Consider the following 25,812-nt stretch of genomic DNA (forward strand, 5'->3'; position numbering starts at 1 on the left):
AGGTGGCTGACGCCCTCTGGCTCCAGCATCTTTGGGCCCTGCTGCACGTTTGTGCCGAGGCCACCGTGCTCCTGGGTATCTCCCACCATGGCAGTGCAGGGCTGGTGGGGGGTGGTACCAGCACCTGGCCAGCTTTGCCTCACGTGGGACTCCCACCATGTAGGCTTTGAACCCCCCAGGAGTGCGGGCTGGTGGAGACTGTGTCTGAGGTGGGTCTCCCAGTCTGAGGCTCTTCCTGGCCCATCCTCTGTCCCCACCTTTGTCCTGGACAGGTGTCCCCCGAAAGCCTCCTGTGGTCCTGACTTCATCTCCTGCTGCCCGTGGAGGACCTGTGCTGACACGTTCCTTCCTGCTCACTGGGTCTGTCCTGCTCTGGGCGACGGTGTCCGGTGATCAGCGTGCTTCTGTGACTCCATGTAAGTTCTGAGTTTCCGCCTCATAAAGGTGGCTGCTGTGTTATTTGATGCACAACTTTGTACTTTTGTTGGGAATCGTGTCTTTTTGCATCAAAAAGTCCTTTGTCATGTTTAGTGTTTTTTGTCTTCCATTCTATTTGACTGCTGTGTGGACCTCGCCCCCTTTCTGGCACCTTCTATGTGCCTAACATGCCTTTAATTTAATCCGTTCTGCTACTGTAGCTTTTTTACCCACTTTATTTTATGTGTGTCTCCTGTTGACGGCGTATAGCTGGGTGTTGCTCGTGAGCCAGATGGGAATCTTCTTTTAATGGACGAGTCTAGCCTGTTGACATTTACTAATATGACTTATAGTTTGGTGTAATACTTTATAATTAGGTGCGTATTGTAATATTTGCTGTGTGATGTGTTCTTTGCTCTTTGGTTTCTGTTGTTCTCCTTAGAAGATTTGTATCTTTATTCTCATGATTCCCTCTGTTCTTATACTTCTTAAATGCTCCTGTTTCTGGTTTGCTGGTTTTTAATGGTAACTAACTCCCGCCGACTGCCTTTCCCTCTCCTCTGTTTCTGACGTGCCCCCGTTCCCGCTGTGTCAGCCCGAACATTAGGTTAGTTTCCACCCTCCTCCCCACGTTTGCCCTTTTGCTGAAGTCTTTCCCTGTCACTTTTTCAGATGGATGAAGTTAATCTTCTGGTGGGTTCCTCAGGAAGGGCTCGTGGTGCAGTTTCCCGAGTTCTCGTGTGTTTGGAACCGTTGTCTGTAGCCTGGGCACTTGGAGGACACCGTGGTTGGATACTGGTGACTTCTTGCCCCTGCTAATTTACTTCTTCCTGAAAGCAAGCACAAGGTTTCCGGATTAGAGGAGGACTGGCCAGTGACTCATTCACAGAAGGCCTTGGTGTGGGTCCCTATGACCCATGTCCACGCAGGCACCGTGGTGCAAAACTCCTGCAAAATGGGAGTTTCCTGTTGCTGGAGGGGTCCTGGGGCTCATACAGGAGCTGCTGCCCCGACCCCACCCCACCCGGCCAGGGGACGTCCTTCTAGGGCAAACACATTCTCTCTGGGAAGAGAACGGGAGGCTCAGGCTTTCAGGCCTTAGGGATGTGAGGCAATGGCTCTGGGTTTTATCCCGTTCTGAACACAAGGCAAAGGGAGACAGATCCGGATCCCCTGTCCTGGGTACTTCACTGTCTTGGACCCCGAGGCTCGTCTGCTTCTCAGGCCCCCTTAGCGTGGGCTGCCCGGGCTGTTGCTCAGAAAACCACAGTGTTGCAGAGACACGAGCTCTTCCTCTGCAGAAATAGAAAACACTCCATCCAGGCTTTCACCGACATTTTGGGGATGTTGCCTCACCGGTGTTTTGCTGTTGTCTTCGGGAAGTCCGCCCGATGGTTCCTCTGCTCCTGTAAGTTGTGTTTGCTTTATCTCGGAAACACAGGAGTTTCCTTGGGGGGTGTCTCAGAGTTGATCATTTCAGGGTAGCCCCCTCCCACCGAGGTCCACGGGGATGGGCGTTCACGATGTGGACTCGAGTTGTTTATTTCTGGGTTTAGACGTCATCCCCGGCTGTGGTTCTGCTCTCCGCTGCCCGGGCTCCCGTTGGCCACGATCCTTCTGTGCTGTCCACCTCTCTCTCTCTGGCTCTCTTTGCCTCCTTCATGGTCTCGTTTTTCATTATCTTGGGTGGTCTCCTACTTTGCTTTAAGGCCATTTATTCATTTATTTTAGACAGCGCATGAGAGCGCGTGGGGGAGGGGCAGAGGGAGACAGAGAGGGGGAGAGAGAGAGAGAGAGAGACTCTCCCGCAGACTTCCCGCTGAGCACGGAGCTGGACGCGGGGCTCCATCTCAGGACCCTGAGATCATGGCCTGAGCCGAAATCAAGAGTCGGACGCTCAGCTGATGGCACCCCCCCAGGCGCCCCTCCTTTAAACTTTAAGTCTGCTCCTTCTCGGGCATCTTGAAATCAGTGTGCATGGCAGACAGGACTGTCCCTCCCCTTCCTCCTGGATGGGTCTTCAGACCTTGGCCCCTTCTGGGAGGACATGGAATTCTGTTTGCGGCAGGGGCTCAGGGTCTCTGCCGTTGCTGTCGCTGAGGAAAGGGCTTGTTATCAGCTGTGTTGATTTGTGGGGACTTCGAAGAGAATTTCCTCCTGTTCATTCTGTGGATTTGGGTGGTTTACAGGACCCGTGGTTCCCAGCCCCCTCCCATCAGTGCGACCCTGTCTGGTTTCTTCAGTGGATTTATGTTCTGATGGGGGCAGTGGGAGGGACTGTGTGTCCTTCAAACTTGTGGTTCCTTGTATTCTAACAGGACCCGAAACTTCCCCCTTCGACTCCTTTCTGCCACTTAACCCCTGAAGGGCACATGCACCTTCTTTCTTGCTCTTCACTTCCCCGGAAGCTTCGCTGTTCAGACTCCAGGTTACCTTGCAGGTGCTTTGAAGCCCCCCGTGCTGGGTTTGTGCTCCGATGTCCCAGGGCGCTGTGGGTGCGTGCACAGGGGGCAGCGGTCCTGCTCCCCGCGCCCACCCCCGCGCTCCCCTCTTCCCTCTTTCCCGTGATTACTGACTATTTCTGGGCTGCTCTTACTCTCTGTCAAGAGTGTGAGAAGCCACCCGCTGGGATTTCCCCCCTTTCTCCTTTTCCTTCTTCACTTACGGGTTGTTTTGAAGTCGGGCATTCCTGTGTTCTGATCTCACCAACGGAATGGCTTTCGTGTGGTTTTATTTGTTCTTTTTCTTGTTCCGTGTGGATTCTGGCGGCCACACGCGGTGACGCGGGCCCAGGCGGCTTCCGTTCTTTCGGGTGCCCAGAAGTCTGTGTGATGGTGAGTGATGTTAAGGTCTTTCTCACACGCTGAAGAATCAGTCCGCCTTATTTTCTGTGATTGTTCACCTTGCTCGTAAACGTTCCTCTATTGATGGCAGGCCCTTCTCTTACTGGTTCCCAGAAAGTCTTTCCATATTAGAAGAATCAGGACGCGCTGGACTTTCCCCAATTCTAGGCTGTCTACCGAGTTTGCTGATGAAGGCCACGTTGTCAAGTTTGAGTGCAGGGAGGGCGGTGAGGCCTTTATGTGCATTTGGGACCGGAAGGATTTGAGAACAGGGCCTCCAGAGCAGAAAGCGGGACTCGGGGACACTTGGCTCTCTGCCCAGGGCGAGGGGCCTGCAGGGACATGGAGGAAGAACGTCTGAGTGTGCGGCGGGGGGTCCCCTCGAGGCACCGGTGGTTCTCCGGATAAGAGGAGGCTGATGACACATGTAAGCGTGAACGCAGACTCTGTGCAGCTGTGCAGAGTGGGGGCCATCTGCGTGAATATCGTTTGCAAGAAGCAATTAGCGGTTCATTTACGTGCAGCCAAGTAGCAATCTGCACTTTTTTTCAGGAACTATTTCTTTGCCTGTGTGCGCAAATCGCAAATCGGATGCCTTGCAACTGGCCTTCTAATAGTAGGGCATGATAATTTTTTATTTTTGGCTCTTCTCTTGGTTTCCTGAAATAATAAGAATTTTCAATTTAAAAAGGAAGTGCCCATGAAAGGCAGCAGCTCTCCAAACTTGCAGCCTCCGCCCCGCCCCCGGCCCCAGCCAGACGGTCCCCAGTTGGAACTGCTCTCACATTCCTTCTGTGGGGGCAGATAGGGATAGTGCGCGGGGTCATCTGGCCCCGGGGTCGGGGAGAGAGCCCTCGCTGGGGTGTGGGGCACTCGGGGCGCAGAGCCCCCACAGTGCCGGGCATGTGCAGCTGCCCCTGTGTCTCCTGGTGAACGTCTCTCTACTCCTTCTGACTGTGCTCGAGGTCCCACACCCCTGTGAAGGCCTCCGCATACTTGTGCAGTGGCTCTCGTGACTTCCTAAATCAGTGCACGTATGTAAGTGAGCTCTCTCACCTGTGCCGCGATGCCCCCCCCCCCCAATCTTGGATCAGGCTGCAGTGAGGATGGGTCTGCCAGAACTGGGATCACCAACTGTGGGGTCTTCGTTCAAAGAGTCAGGGCTTGTCCTGGCATCCGGAGGCCTTGGGGGAATGTGCAGCCCTCGTGCTGAGCCCGTGGCAAAGAACGCCAACCAGGCCTGGCCTGCCCCCTGCTCTCACCGAGGAAAGACCTGATGCACTTGAGTCTTAGCCAAAGCCTTAGCCTTCCCCTCGTAAAAGAAAAAAACGTTGTCCCGGATACTGTTAGAAACGGCAAGGAAGACTTGATTGAAGACTATCGTAGTAGGGGGGAGAGTGGGCTTGACTCCACGTCCGACAGTGACAGGTGCACACTTGTTGCCAACAGGCAGGGGGAGTGGATGAGAGGCACATTACCAGGAGGAAGAGACCCAGATTGGCCGTGGAAGGTGGGGGATTCTTGAGAAACTGGCTTAGCTGGAATCTTTGCTAAATCCGGACTCAGCTGGCCAAGGATGAGGCTGACAGGTTTGGTCAAGGAGGGGTCCTTGTTGCCCCCATGGGCTGTGGCAAGCAAACACGGCAGGTGCCCTCCCCGGGGAAGCACCCCTGCAAAGCTGGGGTCACAGCTAGGCGTCACCCGGGTTCCAGGAAAGTCCCCACTGTGAGACATGTGAGGCTCCAAGAACAGGAAGTAAATCAGAACCGAAAGATCCTGCAGGAAGGACCCAAGGGGGTGGAGCTAGCATCCGCGTCAGGAGTGAGACAGCCAGGCGTTTCAGAGAAACAAGGAGAGGTCTAGAAATAAAACAAACAAAACACAAAGAACAGACCAAATATGTCTCCACAGATGGGCTTGTGGAGGGCGGACAGGCCGTGGGGGAGGGACTGAGCTGGGGGGCACGTGGGGACAGCGGAGGTGTGAGGACAGACCGGGCGTCCCTGTACCCATGTGCTGGGATTGCAGGAGAAGACCATAAGGGGAAGGCAGGGGCCGACGGTCCACACAGAATTCATGCACTTTCCCAGGGCTAAACGCAGGCGTGGGCCCCGCCAGGTGCCAACAGGGTGCGTGCAAAAAGCACACCCCAGACCCGCTTCCTGACCCAGCAGTGACCCAGCAGAGCACAACGTGGTTCATCCCCCACAAAGAGAAAATCCTAAGGGCTTCCGAGGTTGGGCGGGCGGCGAGGGGACGCCCGGGTTGTTGGAAAGGAACAGGGGCCAGATCGACCGACGCCTGTCTTCTCCGTGTTGGGGGTGACATAGTGGGACAGCAGGGTCTTCTCAGTTCAGAGGTGACGTCCTTGGACAACCCGTTATTGATGCATGAATGGAAAATGAAGATATTCAGTCACCATGGTCCAGCGACTCTGAATGAGTCGCTGGAAGAAGTTCCCTAGGAGGAAGACAGGGAGCCCAGGAGCTGACGGTGACAGTCGTCATCACTGGGACCCGCCAAGCGCCGCCAGCAGGCCGCCGCCGTCATCCTCCCAGTGCTGGGGGTCGAGTGCAGCTCCTCGCTCGCACAAGTAAGGAACTGGAAGCGCGAGTGTTGGTGGTGAAAGATGGTTCGGGGCGATGTGGGGGCTCGGGGCACGTTCTTGGACGGGAAGAAAGTAATTTACGGGATCGTTTTGTTGGAAGGACACCGGGACCCTGCCCCATGCTTGACGCTCTCAGCAAAACTCGAGCTTTGTCTGTTTGGTGAGTCGGTGGGCAATCAAGAGCAGACTGGAAATGGGATGTAAATATTTCAAAGCCAGTTAAGCAAAAGATGGAATAAGACAAACCTTTTCTATAAAATAAGGTGGAAAACGGGAAAGGCAAACAAAATAGAAAATACAGAGTAAGATTTCACTTTACTAGGAATAGGACGTACCAATGGGTTAGGCAGATGTGTCAAAAGATGGACTTTGAGACTGAACAGAAATAAATAACAAGTTCTAACTAAAATATTGTTTACGAAAACCATGCTTAGCCTAAGCTAGGACATTAAAGCCTAAAGCACTGAAGAAAATCTGTCAACAATGCCAGCACAAAGTCAGCAGTCTTCGTAGTATTTACATCACACAAAATAAAGTTTAAGGCAAAATATTTAAAAGGGACAAAAAGGTTATTTCCACTTGGCAAACAGAACTGAAGGGTCGTCCACTGAAGTCGAGTGTGAAGCAAAGGGAGATGCATAAACCTATAGTCATGGCAGAAGATGCCCCCCAGAAATCAGAGAAGAGAATGGACTATAGGAGTGTTACCAAGAGGAAAATGGACAGACGTAAGTCATTTATTAAAGTAGAAAGTTGATAAAGATTTTTTTTTGATAGATAAAGATTTTTAACTGAGGAAGCTAGCAAAAGGACAGGCTGGTGTTATCATAAGGGCAGCCGTGAAGCAGACCCGGAGGTTCGTGTTGGCTGTGCCCTTCCTGGCATGGTCGAAGGAGAGGCAGGGCCCCCCACATCCCCATTTGGGGTTCATGTGCTTCCAGTCACTTGGGCACGTGGATACCACTGGGAGATAGAGGCATCAGCTCCTTTAGGCAGAGCCCGTTAGTTATCCTGCCAGTGATCTCAGTCCCCATCTGAGTCCATGCCCTCTGAAGACGCCTTCCCACTGGGATTGCTGACAGGGAGCCAACGCGCTCTGCGGATGGATGCCTGGTGTTCTCATCCTGCCGACGGCTGCCTGTCCGGGTATATCAGTACATTGACACTCTGTTGAAGTTCACACCCCAAAATAGCAAACTCAAAAATCCATGACTATCATTCTGTGAGAGCTCACCGGAACCACAGTGTGGCTGCAAAAATTTTTTACTCATTCTTCATCTCCAATCTCTCCACCTAGCCATCCATCCCACCTACCTATTCACACATCCATCCACCCATCCACTGCTACTGCTCTTTCAACACATTTGTTCATCCTTCATCCTCCTTGCCATTCTCCCATCCACCTGCCAACCATCCATCCATCCATCCATCCATCCATCCAATCATCCATCCATCCATGAACCCATCCCTTTGTGCATCCATCCATCCATCCATCCATCCATCCATCCATCCACCATCATCCATCGATTCACCCATCTATCCATCATCCACTGAGCGATCCGCACTCTGATCCATTTGTCAAACTACCCTACTGATGCATCAGTTCATTTTTTCATCCATGTACCTCCGCATCCCCCCAGCCATCCTCCATCCATCCACTCTCTCAGCAGCCCACCCTTTGTTGGGCAGTTGTTGGTCAGTTTTTCCCTCAGCCCAATTCTGTTGCTCTTGGTCACTTCATGGGTGTTGTTCCCAAGAAGACCCTTCCCCTGCCTTCCAAATTCTCCTTCCCACAGAGCTCAAAGCCCAGCGTCTGTTTCCCAGGAACTTGAAGTGGGGGCCATCTCAGGAAGCAGATGCTAACACAGGATTCCGGCGGGACCAACCACTAGTGGGCTGGTTGGCAGTGTCCGCCATCTTGGTGGCTGGTGGAGAGGTGACAGCCCCGGCCACGTCAGGGACACCTCGACTGTGGTGCCTGGGGTGGGGCACCAGGGGGAGGAAATGCACTGGTTGGTGTCCCATCTTGGGAGCTTGACAGGTGGGGGGAAGGCAGTGAGTGTGGAAGTGTGAGATCAGATGGAGTGTGCTGCTGGAGAAAGACACGTGCACCGAGCATGAATCACCTCCAGTTTAAGGGCTGGTGTGACAGGCAGAGGGCCTCCTTGGCAGCCTATGAGTGAAGGGCAGAAACAGCCAGGTCCAGACCCAGGCCTTGATTTTGAGGGCAGCCGAGCTCAAGAGGAGATGGGGCTCTTGACCTTGGCAAGTCCGCCCCGCCAGCATTTGGTTCCGTAGCGGCTCTTCTGCAGAGGGGAAGCCCTGGTTCCCCCAGCAGCCACGGAGTGCTGCCCTCTTCCCAGGCTCCTTGATGAGGTCAAGCCCCTGTCCCGGGGCAACTGCTTCTATGACTGGTCAGCATGTGGCTATGAAGGCCTGAGGCCCGCAGGGCCAGCGGAGACCAGCCCTGAGACTGCACGTTGACCCTTTGCCCATCTGGCTTTCCTACTTTCCTGTCCCAGCTGCTGGTCACAGTGCCTCTCCCAGAATCCCTCCCCATGTGGGCCGGGCCCAGAGCTTTCCAGGGAGCCCGACCTGGCTGCAAGCTCAGAAACCAGGGTTCCCAGGTTCTCGTGACCCCTGGGCCCATGGCAGTGGCCTGCTCTCTCCCATCCCCCCACTCCAGGCTAAAGGCAGGTGCTCTCTTGGGGATCAGTGTTCTGGGGCTGCCCAAACACCCCACGTGCTGGGGGCTTAAACAACAGATGTGGACTTGCTCCCACTTCTGGAGGCTGGACGTCCCCATTTGGGACTCATGTGCTCAGGTTAGGGTGTGGGCAGGGCTGGTTCCTTCTGAGGATGTGAGGGAGACTGTTGCAGGATCTCGTAGGTTCTGGAGTTTTGCTGAGTCGTTGGTGACCTCCCCCTGTCTTCACAAGGTGTGCTGTCCGCATGTAGGTCTGTCTGCAGTCCGTCCCTCTGATAAGGATGGCAGTTGTGTTTGCTGAGGGCCCACTCTCAGGACCTCATTTTGACTTGATCAGCTCTGTAAAGACCAACCCTATCTCCAAATGAGGTCCCACTTTGAAGTGCCCGGGGTTAGGACTTCAACATATCTCTTTTGGGTTCAATTCTTAGCGTCTTGCTTGAAGGTCATGCAGGGGTCCATGCCTTACAAAAGAACACAACCTCTGGGAAGAGGTCTGCCACACACCCCTTCTGGCAATGGGACCAATGACATGTTACGTCACAGTCAAGCTGCTGCTGAGAGGGGAGCGAGTGTGCCCCGGGAGACCTGCAGGGCCCAAAGAACATGCACCCATACGAGAGGGGTGAGGGGCTTGGTGTCTACAGGGGACAGACAGATGTATTGTCCACTGCACACCCCAGAGCATCAAAGGAAGTGAGCAGTGGACGAGCCCGAGGGCAGCCCCTCTGCCCACATGATGCCATCATCCCTTGCTGCAAAGGCCCCTTTTCCAGACCTGAGCCAGATTAGAGTCCCAGAACCCACTGGTTAGAGTCCCAGAACCCACTGGTTAGAGTCCCAGAACCCACTGGCGGAAGGACAGGCTGAGGTGGAGGAAAGGCTGGCCACACTTAGACGCATGTAAGGGCGTGACCCCCTGTCCTTCCCTGAGAGGATCTCAGCCCTTTGCTCAGGCACCTTCTTGGGGGAAAGGGAGATATCCACACATTTCAAGGATGGTTTGGCACAGGGTTTCAGTAAAAATTAATGCCCAGGGGCCCAGGATCCTCTTGGCCTCCTTGCTGCAGTAGATGCCCAGGTAACAAGCAGAGTTCTGGGCTCACAGCGGGTCACCTGTTGTCATTTACTGGGTTCCTGAATGTGTAAATAGTTGGGAAAGTATACATGCAGTTGGAAGAATCTGTCCTCGTTTCCGTGGAGGGCACGGCCAGTCGAAGCCTCTGGAAGTGACCCCCACACCCACCGAGAGAGTAAACCAAAGCCAGCCTCCAATCCTGGAGGCAGTGGCAGAGATGAGAACCACTTTGAAGACCTAGAGGGTGTAGCGGGTGGTCCCCACCATCGCCATCTGAGTCACCAGCCTGGCGCCTGCGTGAACTGGATGCGTTCTACGGGGTGACCGTGAGCCCCCACAAACACAGAGTAGGAGTCTGAACAGCAGCCTCCCTTCTAGGGCTACTGTCTTTGCAGAGCAGGGTAATGTGTCCCTCCAGTAAAGACATTCAGCCGACGACCTGGCAAATGTCCTCTTCCACCCCACCAGAAACGGTCTGCATCCATGTGGGAGGAACAGCAGTGTTCAGTCAGTGTCGCCCCAGGGCTGTGTTAACTCTCTTGTCCTCTGTCATAATGCAGCTCAAAGGACCGAACCATCTGGACACACTTCGTACTGTCACACGGGCCCACTGTATCAGTGACATCATGCGAATGTGACTTGAAGAAACAAGAAGCGGCAAGTATGTTGGAGGCCGCGTTAAGGTGCGTGAGCTCTGCGGGACTCAGGAGCCCCCACGGGCATCTGTTCAGGAATCGGTGGTCTACAGCATGCTGGGACATCCTCTGTGAAGGAAAGAACAGATGATTACATTCTGCACCTGCCACCACCCAGAAGGAGGAAGTACAATGCTTGGAGGCCTCTCGGGGTTCTGAAGCTCACTTATTCCACATGTGAGCCTCCTGAGTGACACACATGTACTGAGGGACGTGGAAGGCTGCCATCTTTGATTGGGTCCCCGAGCAGGAAAGCACCCTGTAGAAATGCTAAGTCTGGTAAGAACAGCCCTTGGGACATACACAAGGGCAGATCTTATGCCTGTGGTATTGGAGGCGTTTATGGTGGCAAAGATGCTGCGTGGAGTTTCTGATAAAGCCCAACAGATCATCACAGTGTAGACAGTACGGTTCTGGAGCAAGGCCCTGCCGTCTGCAGAGGAGAACTGAATACCTCGTATGCAACAGCTCCTGGCTTGCTGCTGGGCTCCGGTACAGGCAGAGAGCCTAACTGGGAGACATCAGTTGACCCCACGGCCAGAACTGACCAACAGGAGCTGGATTCTATGTGACCCACGATATCATAAGGTCGTGCCACCCAGCAGCAATCCACCAGAACAGAGACGTGGTCTATCTAGATAGGGAGAGTCCCAGCACAAAGTCACAGGTGAGCTGCAGGAGCGGGATTCTGCTGGACTTAACCTGAGAACTCTCACGAGGGAAAGGTTTGTGGGACAAAGTACAGCCCCACCTCTGATTCTGGCCCTGAAGGCCGAGGGGAGAGGACATCTTCCCAACGAGCAGAGCTTTAGAGAAGCTGTTCCCAAATGGGGGGACTTACTGTATCCCGCAGGTAGGTCTGGGCTGCTTGGGGGCTGTAGTGAGTGCTGTGGTGTTTTGCTCATGTCCCCTTGAGGGCAGAGGCACCTCGTCCTCCAGCTGCTGGAAGTGTTGCGTGATATCTGCCCACAACCATGTCTCTCTCTGGAAACTGTCCTCTGCCAAAGGAAGCTGCCTCACCCAAGAGAATTCATCGTCCCCAGGGCCACATCCCTTGACTGAAAAGTGTGGAAGAATAGACGTGGTCTCCGTGGCTCAGCTTGGGGCATCTCCCAGGGACTGGCTCTCAGAGCTTCCCATGGCAGTGGCTGGGGCCGCTGTGAAGCTTCTCTCTGCACCCGTTCTGTGTCTGGCTTTACTACGTGTGTCACTGCATGTAAATTTCAGTCTATTTCCCAGAGACCTTGACCTAAGATACCGGAGCAAGGGCATTGAGTTTTGTATGTTTATCTTATATCTAGTCATTGCACAAAATCGCAAATTCTAATATTTTTTGTAGTGTCTTGAGTGTTCTAAGTATATGATCACATTATCCTCCAATAAAGATAATTTTGCCTCTTTGTTTCCATAGATAATGCTGCATATTTTAATTTCTTGACTTGTTTCGTTAGGTAGAATTGTCAAATTGTCAGTAATAGCTGTAATAGTGAGAATTCTCATCTCTTTTCCTGATTTGAATAGCTGCAGATTTTTGAGGTGGTCTTTATCATATTTAATTTTCCTCTTGTCTCACACAGTTTTTTAGAAAAAGATAATGAATGGCCATTCAATTGTATGAAATGCCTTTTAGGTATCTCTCGACAAAAACACTTTGGGTTTTTGTCCTTTATTTGTTGGTGTAATAAATTGTTGATAGATTTCATAAAGCTCAGCTGTTCTCGCTTTTGTAATAAATGCTGCTAGTTCACATTTTTGATTACCCTCTACATTGAATTGTATTCAACATGCCAATATTTCAAAATTTCTTGCTACTTTCTTTGCCTCAGTCTTCTAATGAAGCCTTAGCATTAATGTAATGCTGACTTTATAAAAAATGAATTTTGGAGTTTTCTGTGTTTTTTAAAATAGATCAGAGATATTTCAATAACAAGGGAATTCTCTGACTTTTGAAGGTTAAATAGAACTCATCTTTAAAAATACCAGGGTCTTGTGCCCTTAAAGATGGTAGAAATTTAATAATCTTTCCAGTTTATTCTGTAGTTTACCTGTTGGTCACTTCCTTCTTCATTGGCATGGTCTTTTTAGTTTTGGCCAAACCCTAAAGTCTAACACCTCCAGATACGTTCCAACTTGTCAACCCACTGGATAATGGCTGGATGGGATGTCCACTCTTGCCCAAGGTGTGTGTGGGTGTGTGGGTGCTGAATTGCCTAAGTGGGCTTCCTTTGGTTGAATTGGGGTACTCAACAGTAGCAGAAACTCCGAGTGAATTATTCAAGGAAAGGGTCGCTGTCACAGACCTATGGGTGGTCTTCAGTGTCTGCTTCCAAGTGCCTACGGACTGGAGGCGCAGCTCGCAGGATGCTTGTTACGAATGGCAGCAAGCAGAAGAACGGGTGCTCACGCTCATGACGATAAGGAGAATCCAAGTTTACAATCAACGAGATACTGTTTCCCATGCAAGACTGATAGAATTTTAAAACAACGTGTATTTCTCAGTTTTGGAGAAGGTGTCTGTGACATGGATATGAGAGCGAATTTGCGCAACATGTTTAGAGACCGGTTTGGCAATTTTTGTCAACACTTCACATGTGTGTAAAGCTATGATGTAGCAATCCCTCTTCTAAGAATTTCCTTTATAAGAAATGCTTGCACAAGTGCACAAGCACATATGCCTGAGGATATTCACGCGACAGTATTCAAAATAGCAAATGCTGAAGAATTAAACATCCATTCGAAGAGGAATAGTTATTATTATGGTGGAATCGTCATTATTATGGAGTATTATGAAGTTATTAGGAATAATACAATAGACCTGAATGTGCGGGCAGGGAATAACAGGATGTATTGTTGGGCACCAGAACAGCCTGAGGGATGCTATGGTATAGTGCAAAGCATTTGTGTAAATTGTGTGTGCGTGTGTGTGTTTAGGCACTTAGCAAAATGTCTAGAAATGTGGTTACCCCTGATAGTGTGGCAGGGTGGTGTGGGGGAATGAGAAGGACCCTTTATCTTTTTACTTTATACTGCTTGACTTAAAAAAAAAAGGCACACATTACTTTGGCAATAAAACAAAAAGGTTTTTTAGTGCTTGCAACAAAAATGCTGATGTAATTTTAAACCAGTTGGCAATTTCCTTTAGAAGGAGCAATGCTAGAGCTTCCTCACTGGGAATTGGGCTAAACGTGACTTAGTCTTTAAGGGAACTAGAGGAGCATTAATTCTATTAATTAATGCATCAGCACATTCCATCCCAGCAAAACCTGTCTTAATGAGGTGCTCGGGGCATCCATTATTTATCTTACAAATATCAACTCAGGGCCCTACTGTGTCAGGCAGTATAACAGATGTCCCCTCTGAGGGTGCGGTGCTGGAGAGAAGTGCAAATAGCTCACAGAACGGCTCCCTCCTCCCTGCACCCACCCCCAGCTCTCCGCAGATGACCTCACCCGTTCCCGTTGACCCCAGCTCCTCCACTCTCTCTTTTCTCCCTCACGCCTCGCACTCCAGAGCCCTGCAAAAGAATCATTCCGGCCTGGACTGCAACCTCACTCCCCGCCAGCACTGGGGGCCTCCTGGACACGTCCCTCCCGGACCTCTCAGCCTCCTTTCTTTCAGGCTCACGGGGGCCTGGGGACAAACGCAGCCTATGTGAAGCTACACGGGTCCCTCCTAGTACCGTTAATGGCAGAGTCGACTTTCCATACGCCCACCTAGCCACACTCCGGTGCCCGCTTGCGTTTCATTCCGCGCCTCCATGGGTGCCTCCCCTCCCCAGCGGACACCCCGCGCGGTCCCCCGCGGCCCGCTGCCCTGCCCGGCCCCCGGGAGCTGTCCGCGGTGCTGACCGCAGGCACCGCCCGCTCTCGGCCGCTGCGCACGCGTCCCGGGCGGGGCGCGCAGGACCCGCCGGCGCCGCCACTGCGCAGCCTCCCGCGCGGCCCTAGCCAGGCCCGCGCCCCGCGCCCCGCGCCCCGCGCCGCCTGCCCGGGCCCGCGGCCTCCGCCAGCCTCTTCCTCGGCGCTCCCGGGCCAGCCATGGCGCTCAACAATTTCCTCTTCGCGCAGTGCGTCTGCTACTTCCTGGCCTTCCTCTTCAGCTTCGTGGTGGTGGTGCCCTTGTCCGAGAACGGCCACGACTTCCGCGGCCGCTGCCTGCTCTTCACCGAGGGCATGTGGCTGAGCGCCAACCTGACGGTGCAGGAGCGCGAGCGCTTCACCGTGCAGGAGTGGGGCCCGCCGGCCGCCTGCCGCTTCAGCCTGCTCGCCAGTCTCCTCTCGCTGCTGCTCGCCGCCGCGCACGCCTGGCGCACGCTCTTCTTCCTCTGCAAGGGACACGAGGGGTAAGTGGGGGCCTGGCAGCCGCCCGGCCTCATCAGACGCAGCCCTTAGGCCGGGCACGCGCCCCTTAGGAGCCCGCAGCGCCCCTAGGCCGTCCTCCCCTAAGGAAGAGCAGGAGTCCCTCCTTCTTCCCTGGGGAGGGGGGAGCTCAGAGGCCCAAAAATATCAACCCTCGGTGCTCACCGCCTCCATGCAAACTGCCCTTTGTCTACGCAGAACCCGGGGACCATGAGGGCACCTGGGCTCCGACAAGACCAGTACTTTCCTCCCCAAGTGTGCGTCACCTCCCGCTTCTTACCACCTCCGCCCCTGGGATGCAAATGTTGCATTGTCATCTCTGAGCGAACTTGGGCCCTCCCCTGCTTGCCGGCTCAGGCGCAGCCACTAGTGGGTCTGGGCCGGGCCCCCCTCCAGGTGCAGGGAAGGACCAGGCCAGGCAGATGGCTGACAAGGCAAACTGGGGAGTCCTCTCCTCATCCCCACCCCCTCCTCCTGGGAAGGATGATGATGGCGGGGCAAAGGCCAGAGGGAACCTTTCTAGTCCCATGGGCTTGGCTGGGGGCGCAAGACAGGGAGCAGCATGGCCACGAGGCCCCCTGCCTCCTGGTCTCTGTGCTCCTCTTCACCTTTCCCCGCCCTGGCACAATTCTGTGAGAGAGCGGTGTGGTTCACCCGGGGTGCTCAGCCTGTAGCCTTCCATGCTTTTCTACCCCTGGGGCCTCCTGTGGACCCACCCTCACCCGCCCCTGCCCCTCGCTGGCCTCACATCCACAGGGGAAATCCAGGCCTTCTCCCAAACCCTGCCCCACCCTGTCCCCCATCCATCATTTGTTGGCAGTTTTTAGGGGGCTTTTCTCTTCTTTGAGGGACCTGAGAGATAAGCTATTGCTTTGAGGGTCTCAGTGGGTCAGGGAGTCAGGTGGGGATTCCTGAGAGCCCTCAGCTTGGCTTGGGCATGGACAGAGAGGATTAACAAGGGTGGCAGGGTGAAGAGGACCGGAACGGTCAGCAGGGTAGGGTAGCTGAGGTCCCTTCAGTCTGGGAAGCTGAGGGCAGTGGGCACAGGCCATGTGGGGGCCATGGTTTGGCCATCAGCTCATGTCCATCCCTCCACCTTCTCCCTATAAGACAAGTGGCCTCAAGAGACCCCATCTTACAGCTGTAAGATGAGAAGACAGAAACCACTGTTACTATACTTCCTAAATTTGCTGCCCAATTTGTGGGAAATGACCAGGACACATTTCTCGAAGGCTCTGGGCCTCTTAGCTCCACCCCCCCCCCACTCCCAATCTCTGGGGGTCTCTTGGAACTCTAGAATCTCACATCACTGAGCCACGGAGGCTGGCCCTATCTTCCAGGTCCTTACCAGCTAGACCCTGAACACCTCTGGGCCACTTGTCTTATAGGGACAAGGTGCACTCGGCAGCCAGCCAGCTGCGACATCTGTCCAGGTGCCAACCCTTCATCCTCGTCTGGTGTTAGGGCTGGGCCAGAGCTCCCATGGATATCCAGGGGTGGCCCTCCATCTGAGGGGACCCTGGGCTGGATGGACCCAAGGCAGGCGTGCACCTCATTTCTCTCTGTGTGCCCAGGGCTGAGCTTGGGAGTCACAAATTAGTGTTTGTTGAAAGAAGACAGAAAAATGCCTGCCTGTCAGGTCTGCTGCCTCACAGCCCGAACTCCCCAGCCCAGAGGTGTGCAGGTCCACAGTCTGGCCGAGGGGTCAGCCCTGCAGGCTGGCTGTGTCAGCAAGTCCTGGACCCCCAGAAAGGTTGGGCCTGCCTCTTGCAGCCACATGCAAGATGGGAACTGGAGAAGCCAATCCCAGCTCAGCAGGCAGGCAAGTGCTGGGTCAGTGGGGGCTCAGGACAGACGGAGGCTCAGAAGGGCCGTTAGAGCAAGCTGGTGGGATGGCGAGGGCCCTCAGGGTGTCCGGCGCATCAGGGACATCAGTGCTGCTGTCCGACTTGGAGTTCTAGAGGGCCCCACCCCCTGATTCTCTTGAGTCTGGCCGCAGAGACCAGCCAGGAGGCCCCCAAGAGTGAGGGCAGAGCCTGACCCTTTGGTCTGTGTGAGGGGCTCATGGCTGGGTCCCCAGGGCCTGGGTCAGACCCTGTTCGTGGTGCCAGCTCCCTCCTCATGTAGGGTGTGTCCCTGGGCAAAGTGGAGGCCCAGACAGCTTGTGCCCAGGAGCAGACAGGGCAAAAGGAACGGGTGTGTGACTCAGTGGCACCTGTGGCTTCCAGGGGACTTCCGGCTGGAGGTGCGTGGGTGACCTGAGGGTAGGTTACAGGCTGGGGGCCTGGGGCAGCTCTGCCTGAGTGCGCTGAGCCCTGGAGTGTGCAGGTGGCTGCGTTCGTGATGTTCGTGATTGACGGCTGGGGAGCGACGGGTCAAAACAACCCATCTGCCTGCCCACACATGTCCCCCAGCCTTCAGATCGCTCCCAGGAAGCCCTGGGATAGCGGTCACCATGGAGACGGCACATCCAGGCCGGCACCCTGAGAGGCAGTGAGAAAGATGGCGTTAACCCTGTGTGTGCTGGCCTTCCTGGTGGTTTGGCTGCTGCCCTGTGGGTCCTTGGGGAGCGGGAGGGGGGTTGCATTGTGGGCGCTGGGGGGCTGGGCCCAGCGAGGCTCTGGACACACCCAATTCTTCAAAACTCTCTGAAGCCCAGGCAGGTTCCACGGAAACGGACCAGAAATGAACTTGGGGGGTAGAAGGAGGCTGTTGGGGGGATGACCGCAGCCCCTCCAGTCTTCCCTGGCTTATGGGATGGGGACTCCATGTTCCTGTCATGGGGGAGAACTCCAAATCGTGCCTGTATAATAAGGATGCTGCTGGAATCTGCAGACAGTCGGAGTTTCTGGCTGTGGGAGGTTGTGTTGTCAGCCCCGCTGAGGGCTGGAGGGGCAGGTCTCGGGATGGGGGTGGGGGTGTGTGTCTCAGGCTGTGCTGGGGGTTCCCTGAGGGTGGTTCTGGCCACACAGGAAACAGCAGGCCACTGGCGTGCCTCTCTAGAATCCAGTACGGAAGTGGGGCCTGCTGCCCCCTCCCATGAGAGGGAGAGGATGTGAGGTGGGGCGTTTGCCTGGCCAGCATGTCCTCTGCACCCTGGCCATCCCTCCTGCCTCTAGGGGGGCCTCCTGGGGGCAGCGGCTGCTCATCCAGGATGCTGGGCACCCACTGGGCAGGGTGCCTGGTGGGACAGCGGAAGGCTGTTCGCAGGTGGAGGACACCTGGGGAACCCCATCCCAGTGATCTGGCCACCTGTGCCGAGGGCGGGCGGCTTCTTTGCTCTGCTGTGGAAGCTCCATCCTGGTCTTCCTGCGACCACCCCGTTCTCCTCGGCTGGTGAGGGGGGCATCCAAAGTCGAGGTGTAGCCTCCGGTAACCTCTGCTTTCCTTAGAGCATTACTAGCTCCTGGGAGTGGACTCCCCTGACCTGCCTGGCCTCACGCTGCCCCGCAGGGGGCTCAGCTGCCCCCCACCCACAGTCTCCAGGTATCGGGTTGCTGACCCTGCCCCCACACTTCTGTCTCCTGTGGCCGCAGGCCCAGCCCCACGCAGGCATCTCCAGGCACGGCAGGTCAGGGTTCCGGAGATGGGTGGAGGCCTGTCCTGGGGAGGGAGTCCATGCTCAGGAGCAACACCCCTGTGGTTATCGCTCTCTGTTCCTTGTCCACATAAGCTCCCTCAGTTTCCACAGTGACCCAGTGGGGGGCTCCTGCTACCCAATTTACAGAGGGAGAAATTGAGGCCTAGGGGGCAACTTGCTGAAGGTCACGCAGCTGGCAAAGAGAGGGGCCGTATTTGACACCCTGTTCTGCCTGGTGACAACCTCGGAGGTGGGGTAGACCACCACGTACCCCTCTTCATAACAGTAGGCCCCGACCTCTTATTCAGAGCACCCAGGTCAGGTGGGTTTTGCTGTTCAGAGTTGGCCCGTCAGGGTCCCAGCTGGAAACATGGCTCGCCCAAGTAAGAATAAGCCGAGGAGGGCGGCTGGCAGACAGGAGGATGTGGGCCAGGTGTGGGCCCTGCAATGGCCCTTTCACCCCCTCTGGCTGCGGGGCTGCCCGGAGGGGGCTGCTGACCTTTGGTAGAGGGACAGCCATCGAGGCATCCCCCAGGAGGGGCCTGGGGTTGAGCACCCACCTCCTCTCCTTCCACCCCCTGCACCTGCCGCGTCCACACTGGCTGAGCTCAGCCGGGAGCCTGGGAGAGGGGTCACTGCCATGGTCTCCTTGGGCCAGCCCCTCGGGCGGAGAATGGAGGGGTGATGATCTGCAGAGAGTGGGAATCAGCAGCTCTCGGGTAATCTGGTGTGGGCAGGGGTCCAGAGCCCCCCCGCCAAACACCTGGCCGGCTCAGGCAGCACTGGGAATCAAGCACAGGGAGGCTTGGGCAGCAAACGTGCGGGACCTTGATGCGGAGCCAGCAGTCCTGGCCCTGAGTGAGGGTGGCCGGTTCAGCTTCGTGTGGGGGCATCTGTCCGTGGTGCTGAGCGCACTGGCACACGTTCTCACTTTGCCACCTCTGGTCGAGGCCCGCGTGCGCCTGTGTGAGCGCGAGTATGAACACGCTGGCTGGCCCCACTCTCCCGCCTTTTCTGGTGTGATTCTGGGATTACAGCCTCGCCCCTCCTGCCTCCTGCTCAAGCCCCCAGCCTCGGCGGCCGTCCCACGTCTGTGTGGTGGTGTGACCTCAGTTTATTGCCTGCCCGTGGCTGGGGTGCCTGCCGGGGGCGGGACTGGGCACGGATATTTCTTTGTCCTCAGGGCCCAGCACAGGGTGGGTGTTCAGAAAGTGCTTGGTGGGTGAACGGATGAACAAATGCGAAATGAACGGTGCGTGGAGCTCTGCCCCGGCCCCAGTCACGGCCTCTGACAGCGGCTGTGCTGCTTCCTGGCTGAGGCCCCAGCTCTCGGTGAAGCCAGTGTTGGTCCGTCACACCCCTCGGACTCGACGTGTTGATGGCACAGATGTCCACTGCAGTAGGGGTGGCTGGTGCTGCTGTCCCCTCTGAGGGCGCCCCCTGCTAGGGCCCCACAGGTGGGGGTCCCTGTCTCCTCACCCTGCATGTCCCCCCGCATGCACCCAGGCTCAGCCAGGCCAGACCAAGCCTCCCGTGCAGGAGGGGAGGTGATTTGGAGATGGCGGGGTGCTGGGGCAGGGGCGTCCGGTGGGGTGGGCTGCTGTGTTCTGGCCGCATGCCCCCGTGCCTCCAGAGAGCAAACACTGGTGTCCTGTGTAGGCACCTTAGTGGGGCTGTGTCCCTGTGGACCTGGGGTGAGCTCCATCCTCGTGGCCCTGCCTCCTGCGCTACCCACATCCCCACCCCGGTCGCAGCTGGGCCTTTTAGGCTTCCGAGGAGAGATGAGAGCAGGGTCACTCCGCAAGCCCCTGATGCAGGTCCAGGCCAGCAGCGTTGATGACCATGTGGGCACAGGGCCTCAGGGCACCCAGGTGGGGAAATGGCCTGGAAAGGGTGCTGGTCCTAGTGCGCTGGAAGCCAATGGCCCTGGGCTTGGATCTTGGCCCTGCTTCCTCTGTGAGGCCGTGCTGACCAGTGCTGCCGCTCCAGGCCTTTGGGAGGCTGGGCTTGGACTTCGCGGTGAGGCACAGTGAGGGAGGGGAAAGTGGTCCCCGGTGGTCCCGCATGGCCCCTCACCCCAGTGGCCAGCCCCAGCTGTCTCCCGGCCCTGCTGGGGTGTTGGTCGTGGCACACAGTGACCATCTTCTCCTGTCCTTTGCTCAAGCTCCTTCCTCTATGCCTTCCTGAGCCTTCTGGTCAGCGCCTCCGTGGTCTTCCTCGTCTTCATTGCCAGCACTATCGTGAGCGTGGGTTTCACCATGTGGTGTGACGCCATCACGGAGAAGGGCACTGTGCCCCACAGGTGGGCCTGGGCCCCGCCCCACCCCCGCTGCCCCCAGAGGACGTCCTGGGGCATGAGTCCCTTCTGAGCCTGAGGTTTTGCTCATCCTGCCTGGGGCTCCCACCTGTGCACACCTGGCCAGTGCCTTCCCCCTTGATGTCAGTGCTCCTTCCACGTGAAAGTAGGGCCCCTGCACCCCCGGGGGGGGGATCGGGCTGGGGGACAGATGCCCAGTGTGCTCTGGGTCCTGGAAGCCAGCTATGACCACATAGCAAGGCCCGGGAGATCCCGCCCTGTGCTGCTTTCAGAGGTGGGCTGTGGAGTCCTGAGCTGGGTTTGCTCCTGAAGGGTTTGGAAGACAGCGATAGGGATGGGGAGGAGTGTGAGCAGAAGCTTTCAGTTGGAGGGGGTCAGGGATGAGGCCTTTGGGGCCAGGATAGCAGCCTCACCTTTGGGGTGCGTGCCGCGCCTGGTGTTCCGTGTCCCAGCGTCACCTGTCACCCCGTGTCTTGCTGTTTCAGCTGTGAAGAGCTCCAGGACATCAATTTGGAGCTGAGCGTGGACAACTCTGCCTTCTATGACCAGTTTGCCATCGCCCAGGTAGGCGGGGCTGCTAGATGGGCGGGGCTGTTCTGATAGGAGGGGCTGCCAGGTAGGCGGGGCTGCTCCGATAGGCCTGGCTGTTCTTTTTTAGATTTTATTTATTTATTTGACAGAGAGAGAGAGACAACCAGGGAGAGAGGGAATGCAGGCAGGGGGAGTGGGAGAGGAAGAAACAGGCTCCCAGCAGAGGAGCCTGATGTGGGGTTTGATCCCAGGACTCCAGGATCACGCCCTGAGCTGAAGGCAGACGCTTAAGGACTGAGCCACCCAGGCGCCCCAGGCCTGGCTGTTCCTATAGGCCTGGCTGTTCTGATAGGCTGGGCTGTTCTGGTAGAAAGGGAGCTGCCTAGGTAGGCGTGGCCATTCTGGTAGGAGGGGCTGCCAGGTAGGGCAGGAAGCATGCATTGTTGGGGAGGGGTCCATTCACTGCTGAACGTTCACTGAGTGCACAGCCTTCCTCCCAACACCCTCATCCAGGGGAGTTTGGTGCCAGGCAGAGGAGATGAAGCTGAGTGAGGCGTGTTCCTGGACTTCGGAGACTGAGTGGGGGTTCTTGCAGGTGGATGTGGAGAGGGGTGAGGCATGGGGCATCCTAAGAGGAGGTGACAGGTGAGCTAACTGCAGAAGTGAGGTCCAGGGGCTGAGGGCGTGGCTCTGTGCTAGGTGGAAAGGAAACTAGGCACCAGGTCCTGGGTCTGCAGTGCCAGGGCAGGGAGCTTGGATTCTGGTCCTGGCACCAAGTGGGCGTGCTCTGATAAATGCTGGAGGGCTTGCGGTTGTTCCCTGGCCAGAGGAAGCTGATGCAGTGTCTGAGGNNNGCCGTGGGGGGATCCAGCCTGTGAATTTGCGGGAGCCCACCCCCAACTGCTGTGGGGGGACAGCTCCTCTCCCTGCCCTGCCCTCGTGTGAGCTTCGCTCCCTGCTCTCCAGGTGCATCTCTGGGGACCCTGTTTGCTGGGATGCAGGCGTGTCAGGATTTGTTAGTGTTCCGTAAGGCCTGTTTCCCAAAATCTGCATCTGTGTCCAAGCAGTTGTCACTGGCGAGGGGTGCCCAGGTGGGGCTGGCTGCCTCCAGCACTGAGCAGGGCTTGCTAGCATCCTGGTCCATTTCTGGACCCCACACCGGCCTCTTAGGGCTCACGTTGGCCAGTGGTCAGTCTGAGGACTCGTCCTACGGAGAGGAGCCCTCTAGGGGGCTGGACACCCGGTGGGTCCGCAAGTTCTTTGCTGAGATGAGCTGAAACTGCTGGAGACACCTTCACGAAAATTTAGTGGAAAATGCTTCAGCCCTAATTTGCGCCAATTAGACTAGAAAGGCGTGAGCTGAGTCTGGTGACAAGCAGCCCCCAACGAGAATCCGTTTAATGTGGCTTGGGCCAGGTTCTGATTAAATTGTTTCTCCTTCAGCTGTTTGGTAACGGCAGCTAGAGGTCAGTTTGCTCCAGCGGCTGGAGGAGGCTGTGTTATGGACGGGCTCTCCATGGAGCTGGGTGGGCCGGGCTGCCAGGGGCGAGGGTGGCCAGAGTCCCCAGAAGCCCTGCACTGCTTGGGGGGCAGAGGGCTGACCGCCACATGCCAGGAAGGGATGGTTGTGTGAGGAAGGGGGTGAGGCGGGTCCCACCTTTCCCTGGGGCAGGTGGCTGAGTGCACGGGGAGGTGGACGATGGGTCTGGGTGGCCTCCTGACCCTGCCTCCGCCCTCTGTGCAGTTTGGCCTCTGGGCCTCGTGGCTGGCCTGGCTGGCCATCACCATCCTGGCTTTCCTGAAAGTCTACCGCAACTACCGCCAGGAGGACCTGCTGGACAGCCTGGTCCATGAGAAGGAGCTGCTGCTGGCCAGGCCGGTCCCCCGTGCCTCCTTCCAAGAGGAGAAGAGCGCCGTCATCTAGGTGTGGGCAGGGGAGCCTGGCCCCAGACGCCCCCCACCCTGCTCGGGGCTCGCGGCTCCACCCAGGGGAGCGGCTGGGGGCTCTGCCTGGCCCCACCTGCACCTCACCTTGCATGTCTCCCCTCGGCACTGTGAGACGTAAGTGACCCCGCTCACCCAAGCACCCCATTCCCACCTGGAGCGTGGCAATTGACTGGGGTGGGCGCCGGCCTTCAGACGGATGCACAGAGATTGCGGGGCCTCGTCTGGGCCTCATGCACACGCAGCACGCCTGTCCCGGGGCACTGGCCGGGAGAGCCTGGGCGGGGGCATCCACGCTCTTGGACGCCTCTGGCCATAAGGCTTGCAGGTCCTGCCTTGGCCAGACACCGTCTCCACACCTGCTTGCCCAGATGTGATTCTGTGCCTGATCCTGTGGCAGCAGCCCGTGTCCGCAGAGTGACCCCGACCCGTGATGGCCACTCATCACTCTCGTCCCTTGCTCCTGAGCAGTGTGTGGGACCTGGGAGCAGGGGGCCGACAGCAGGAGGGAGCCGCCCTGCCGCGTGTTCCCCACCTTCTGGCCCAGCGCTTCCCCCACCCCTGCCGCAGGGCTGAGTTCCCTGTGCTTCTGCTCTGTGGCCCCCAGTGGCCGGGCAGGTCTCAGCATTGAAAGCACAGGGGCAGTGGTGTTGCCCGCAGTCAGGTGGTGGCTGTGTGGTTGTCCTGGCAGCGGTGTGGTGTCAGAGCTGGGAGCCGCGCCTGGTGCCACAGGACTGGCTGGGGGAGCCCCGGGTGGCCCCAACGTGTGTCTCACAGTGTGGGGAGGTGGGGGAGGTGGGGACATGGGCTGGGGGGCGCCCCACCTCCTAGGGAGGGAGGGACAGGGCAGGTGCCACTGCGGGTGTCTGCATGTGCGTGTGAGTGTGTGAAGGTGTACGTGTGATATGAGGGTGTGCACATGCGTGTAAGTCTGCGTGGGAAGGGTGTGTGAGCGTGTGAATGTGTGAGCTGCTCATGTGAGTGTGCATAAGACTGCGAGTGTGAATGTGTGCGTGTGCACAAGTGTGCATATGAGCATGTGTGTGTGTGTGCGTGCGTGCACCGGAAGGTGAGAGCAGAGATCGGAGCGGGTGAGGACACAGCAGCTCCTCAGTACCTTCACCCCCTGGGATGCCCCCAGTGCCCCTGGCACCCCAGTGGAGGGGCTGCCTTCCCATCTGATGGTGTCCGAAGCACTGAAGGCCCCAGAGGGCACGACCCCATCCACACAGGCAGGAGAGGGTCTGGGGGAGGGGCGCTGGGCCCCGAGCTCAGGGAGAGCCACCTGTGGCTGCTCGGCTGTGGATCCCCGTCCTCACGGGCTCGCCAGCTTCCGCCTCTTCACATAGTCCTCCAAGTCCTTGCCCTGGGCTCAGTGAGCCCTTCTTGTTCCCAGGCTGACCCTCCTGCTGCCCCCCACCCTCCAGGGGAGGAGAGGCCTGGCTCCCCACGTCCGCGCCTCGCGGCTAGAGGCTGGTTTGCTCTCCCACGTGGGGCACAGGGTCTCCAGAGGCCGTGGATCTGGGCGTGGATCGAGGTGCCCATAGGGCGGGCTGCTTAGACCAGGGAAGAGGGGCCGCAGGTCGCCTGTACAGAGGCCGCTCAGCTGGGGGCTGTCAGCGGAGATCGCTGTCAGCGGGCCAGGTGGATGGGGCTCCGGGCATCCGGAGGCTCTCTGGCCCCAGGGCCTGGCCGAGAGCGCCAGGCGGGGGCGGGGGGGGTTGTCCTTGGACGAGTCGTGTTGGCAGAACTGAGGTGCCCGGCACATCTGGTCTCACCCCAGCCCTCGCGCACGAGCTGTGGGGAGCCTGTCCAGCCCCGGAGAGCTCCGATCTGTTTGCAGGAAGCAGCCAGGCCACGGGAGGAAGGAGCAGGGTCAGGACGTGGACTTGCGCCTGAGAGTCCGTGGCAGGCTTGGGTGTGCCCTCGGCAGCCACCACTCAGGGGCTGCTCAGAGCCGTGTGGGGCTCCTCGCTCAGGCCGGCAGAGGCGTGCCACCGTGCTCACCTGTCAGTGTCACCTGCAGGGCGGGGTGGTCGCTGGCACGGTCTGTCTCAGGCTGGCGGCACCTGGCACCTGCAGACATCCATGCCCGGGGCCTTCCCAGGAAGGGACAGCTGGGCCCTGCGCTGGCTCATAGGACTGAGCTGTGTGCCCTGCAGTGGGCGGGGGTCGGGGGGACCCCGGGGCAGGACAGGAAGGGCAGGGGCCGGCCCCAGGCTTCCTGAGATGGGGCCACAGCATCGCTTCTGCGGTGGTACCTTGCTTCTCCCGGCCGCTGTGGGATGTCTTTGTTTTAATTCTACTTCTGACGAAATGGAAAGTAATGATTCTTCCACTTAAGTGTATCTATTCCTCAAAGTCAAAATAAACACAGAGGTCCTGAGCTTGGGGTGTGGACTCTGGGCGGCTGTCCCTGCCCCACCCTCCTCCGCCTTCCTCTTCCCGGCTTCTGGGCTTCGTCCCTGCTGAGGTGTAAAGGCCTGCCCGTGTTTGTCGCTGTAGCTTCAGAACTGACCGGCATCCGGGCCAGGCCTTCCCGCGGCGGTGCCCTCATGTGTGCGCATGCTCCGGGGGCTCCGCTCCTGCCGCGGCCCCCAGGCGCGAGGATGGACGTGTCAGGGTCGTGGCGCACCTGCCAAGCAGCATCTTGCCCGAAGCCAAGGCTCGTGTCTGCGGACCCTCCAGAGCCGGGAGTCTTTGCAGAGACCGGCCCTTGGCTGAGAGCCCTGGG

General features: G+C 57.2%; 1 protein-coding gene across 1 annotated transcript; it reads left to right on the top strand.

Annotated features, from left to right (window-relative positions):
- The first annotated feature begins 14,385 nt into the window (after positions 1 to 14,385).
- On the top strand, positions 14,386 to 23,058 carry TMEM179 (transmembrane protein 179). Its single transcript, XM_008706129.2, has 4 exons — positions 14,386 to 14,690; positions 20,451 to 20,588; positions 21,089 to 21,167; positions 22,879 to 23,058. Exons 1-4 carry the CDS (start codon positions 14,386 to 14,388, stop codon positions 23,056 to 23,058), a joined length of 702 nt encoding a protein of 233 aa, XP_008704351.2.
- Positions 23,059 to 25,812: the final 2,754 nt, after the last annotated feature.

The sequence above is a fragment of the Ursus maritimus genome, unplaced genomic scaffold (genome assembly GCF_017311325.1).
Source record: "Ursus maritimus isolate PB19 unplaced genomic scaffold, ASM1731132v1 scaffold_25, whole genome shotgun sequence".
Classification (NCBI taxonomy): Eukaryota; Metazoa; Chordata; class Mammalia; order Carnivora; family Ursidae; genus Ursus; species Ursus maritimus.

Bases quoted from the DNA above. Each gene is read 5' to 3' on its own strand.
- TMEM179 (XM_008706129.2), top strand. From the start codon at position 14,386: ATGGCGCTCAACAATTTCCTCTTCGCGCAGTGCGTCTGCTACTTCCTG. The intron at 20,589-21,088 runs GTGGGCCTGGGC...TTGCTGTTTCAG, and splicing joins AAGGGCACTGTGCCCCACAG to CTGTGAAGAGCTCCAGGACA. The intron at 21,168-22,878 runs GTAGGCGGGGCT...CCCTCTGTGCAG, and splicing joins ACCAGTTTGCCATCGCCCAG to TTTGGCCTCTGGGCCTCGTG.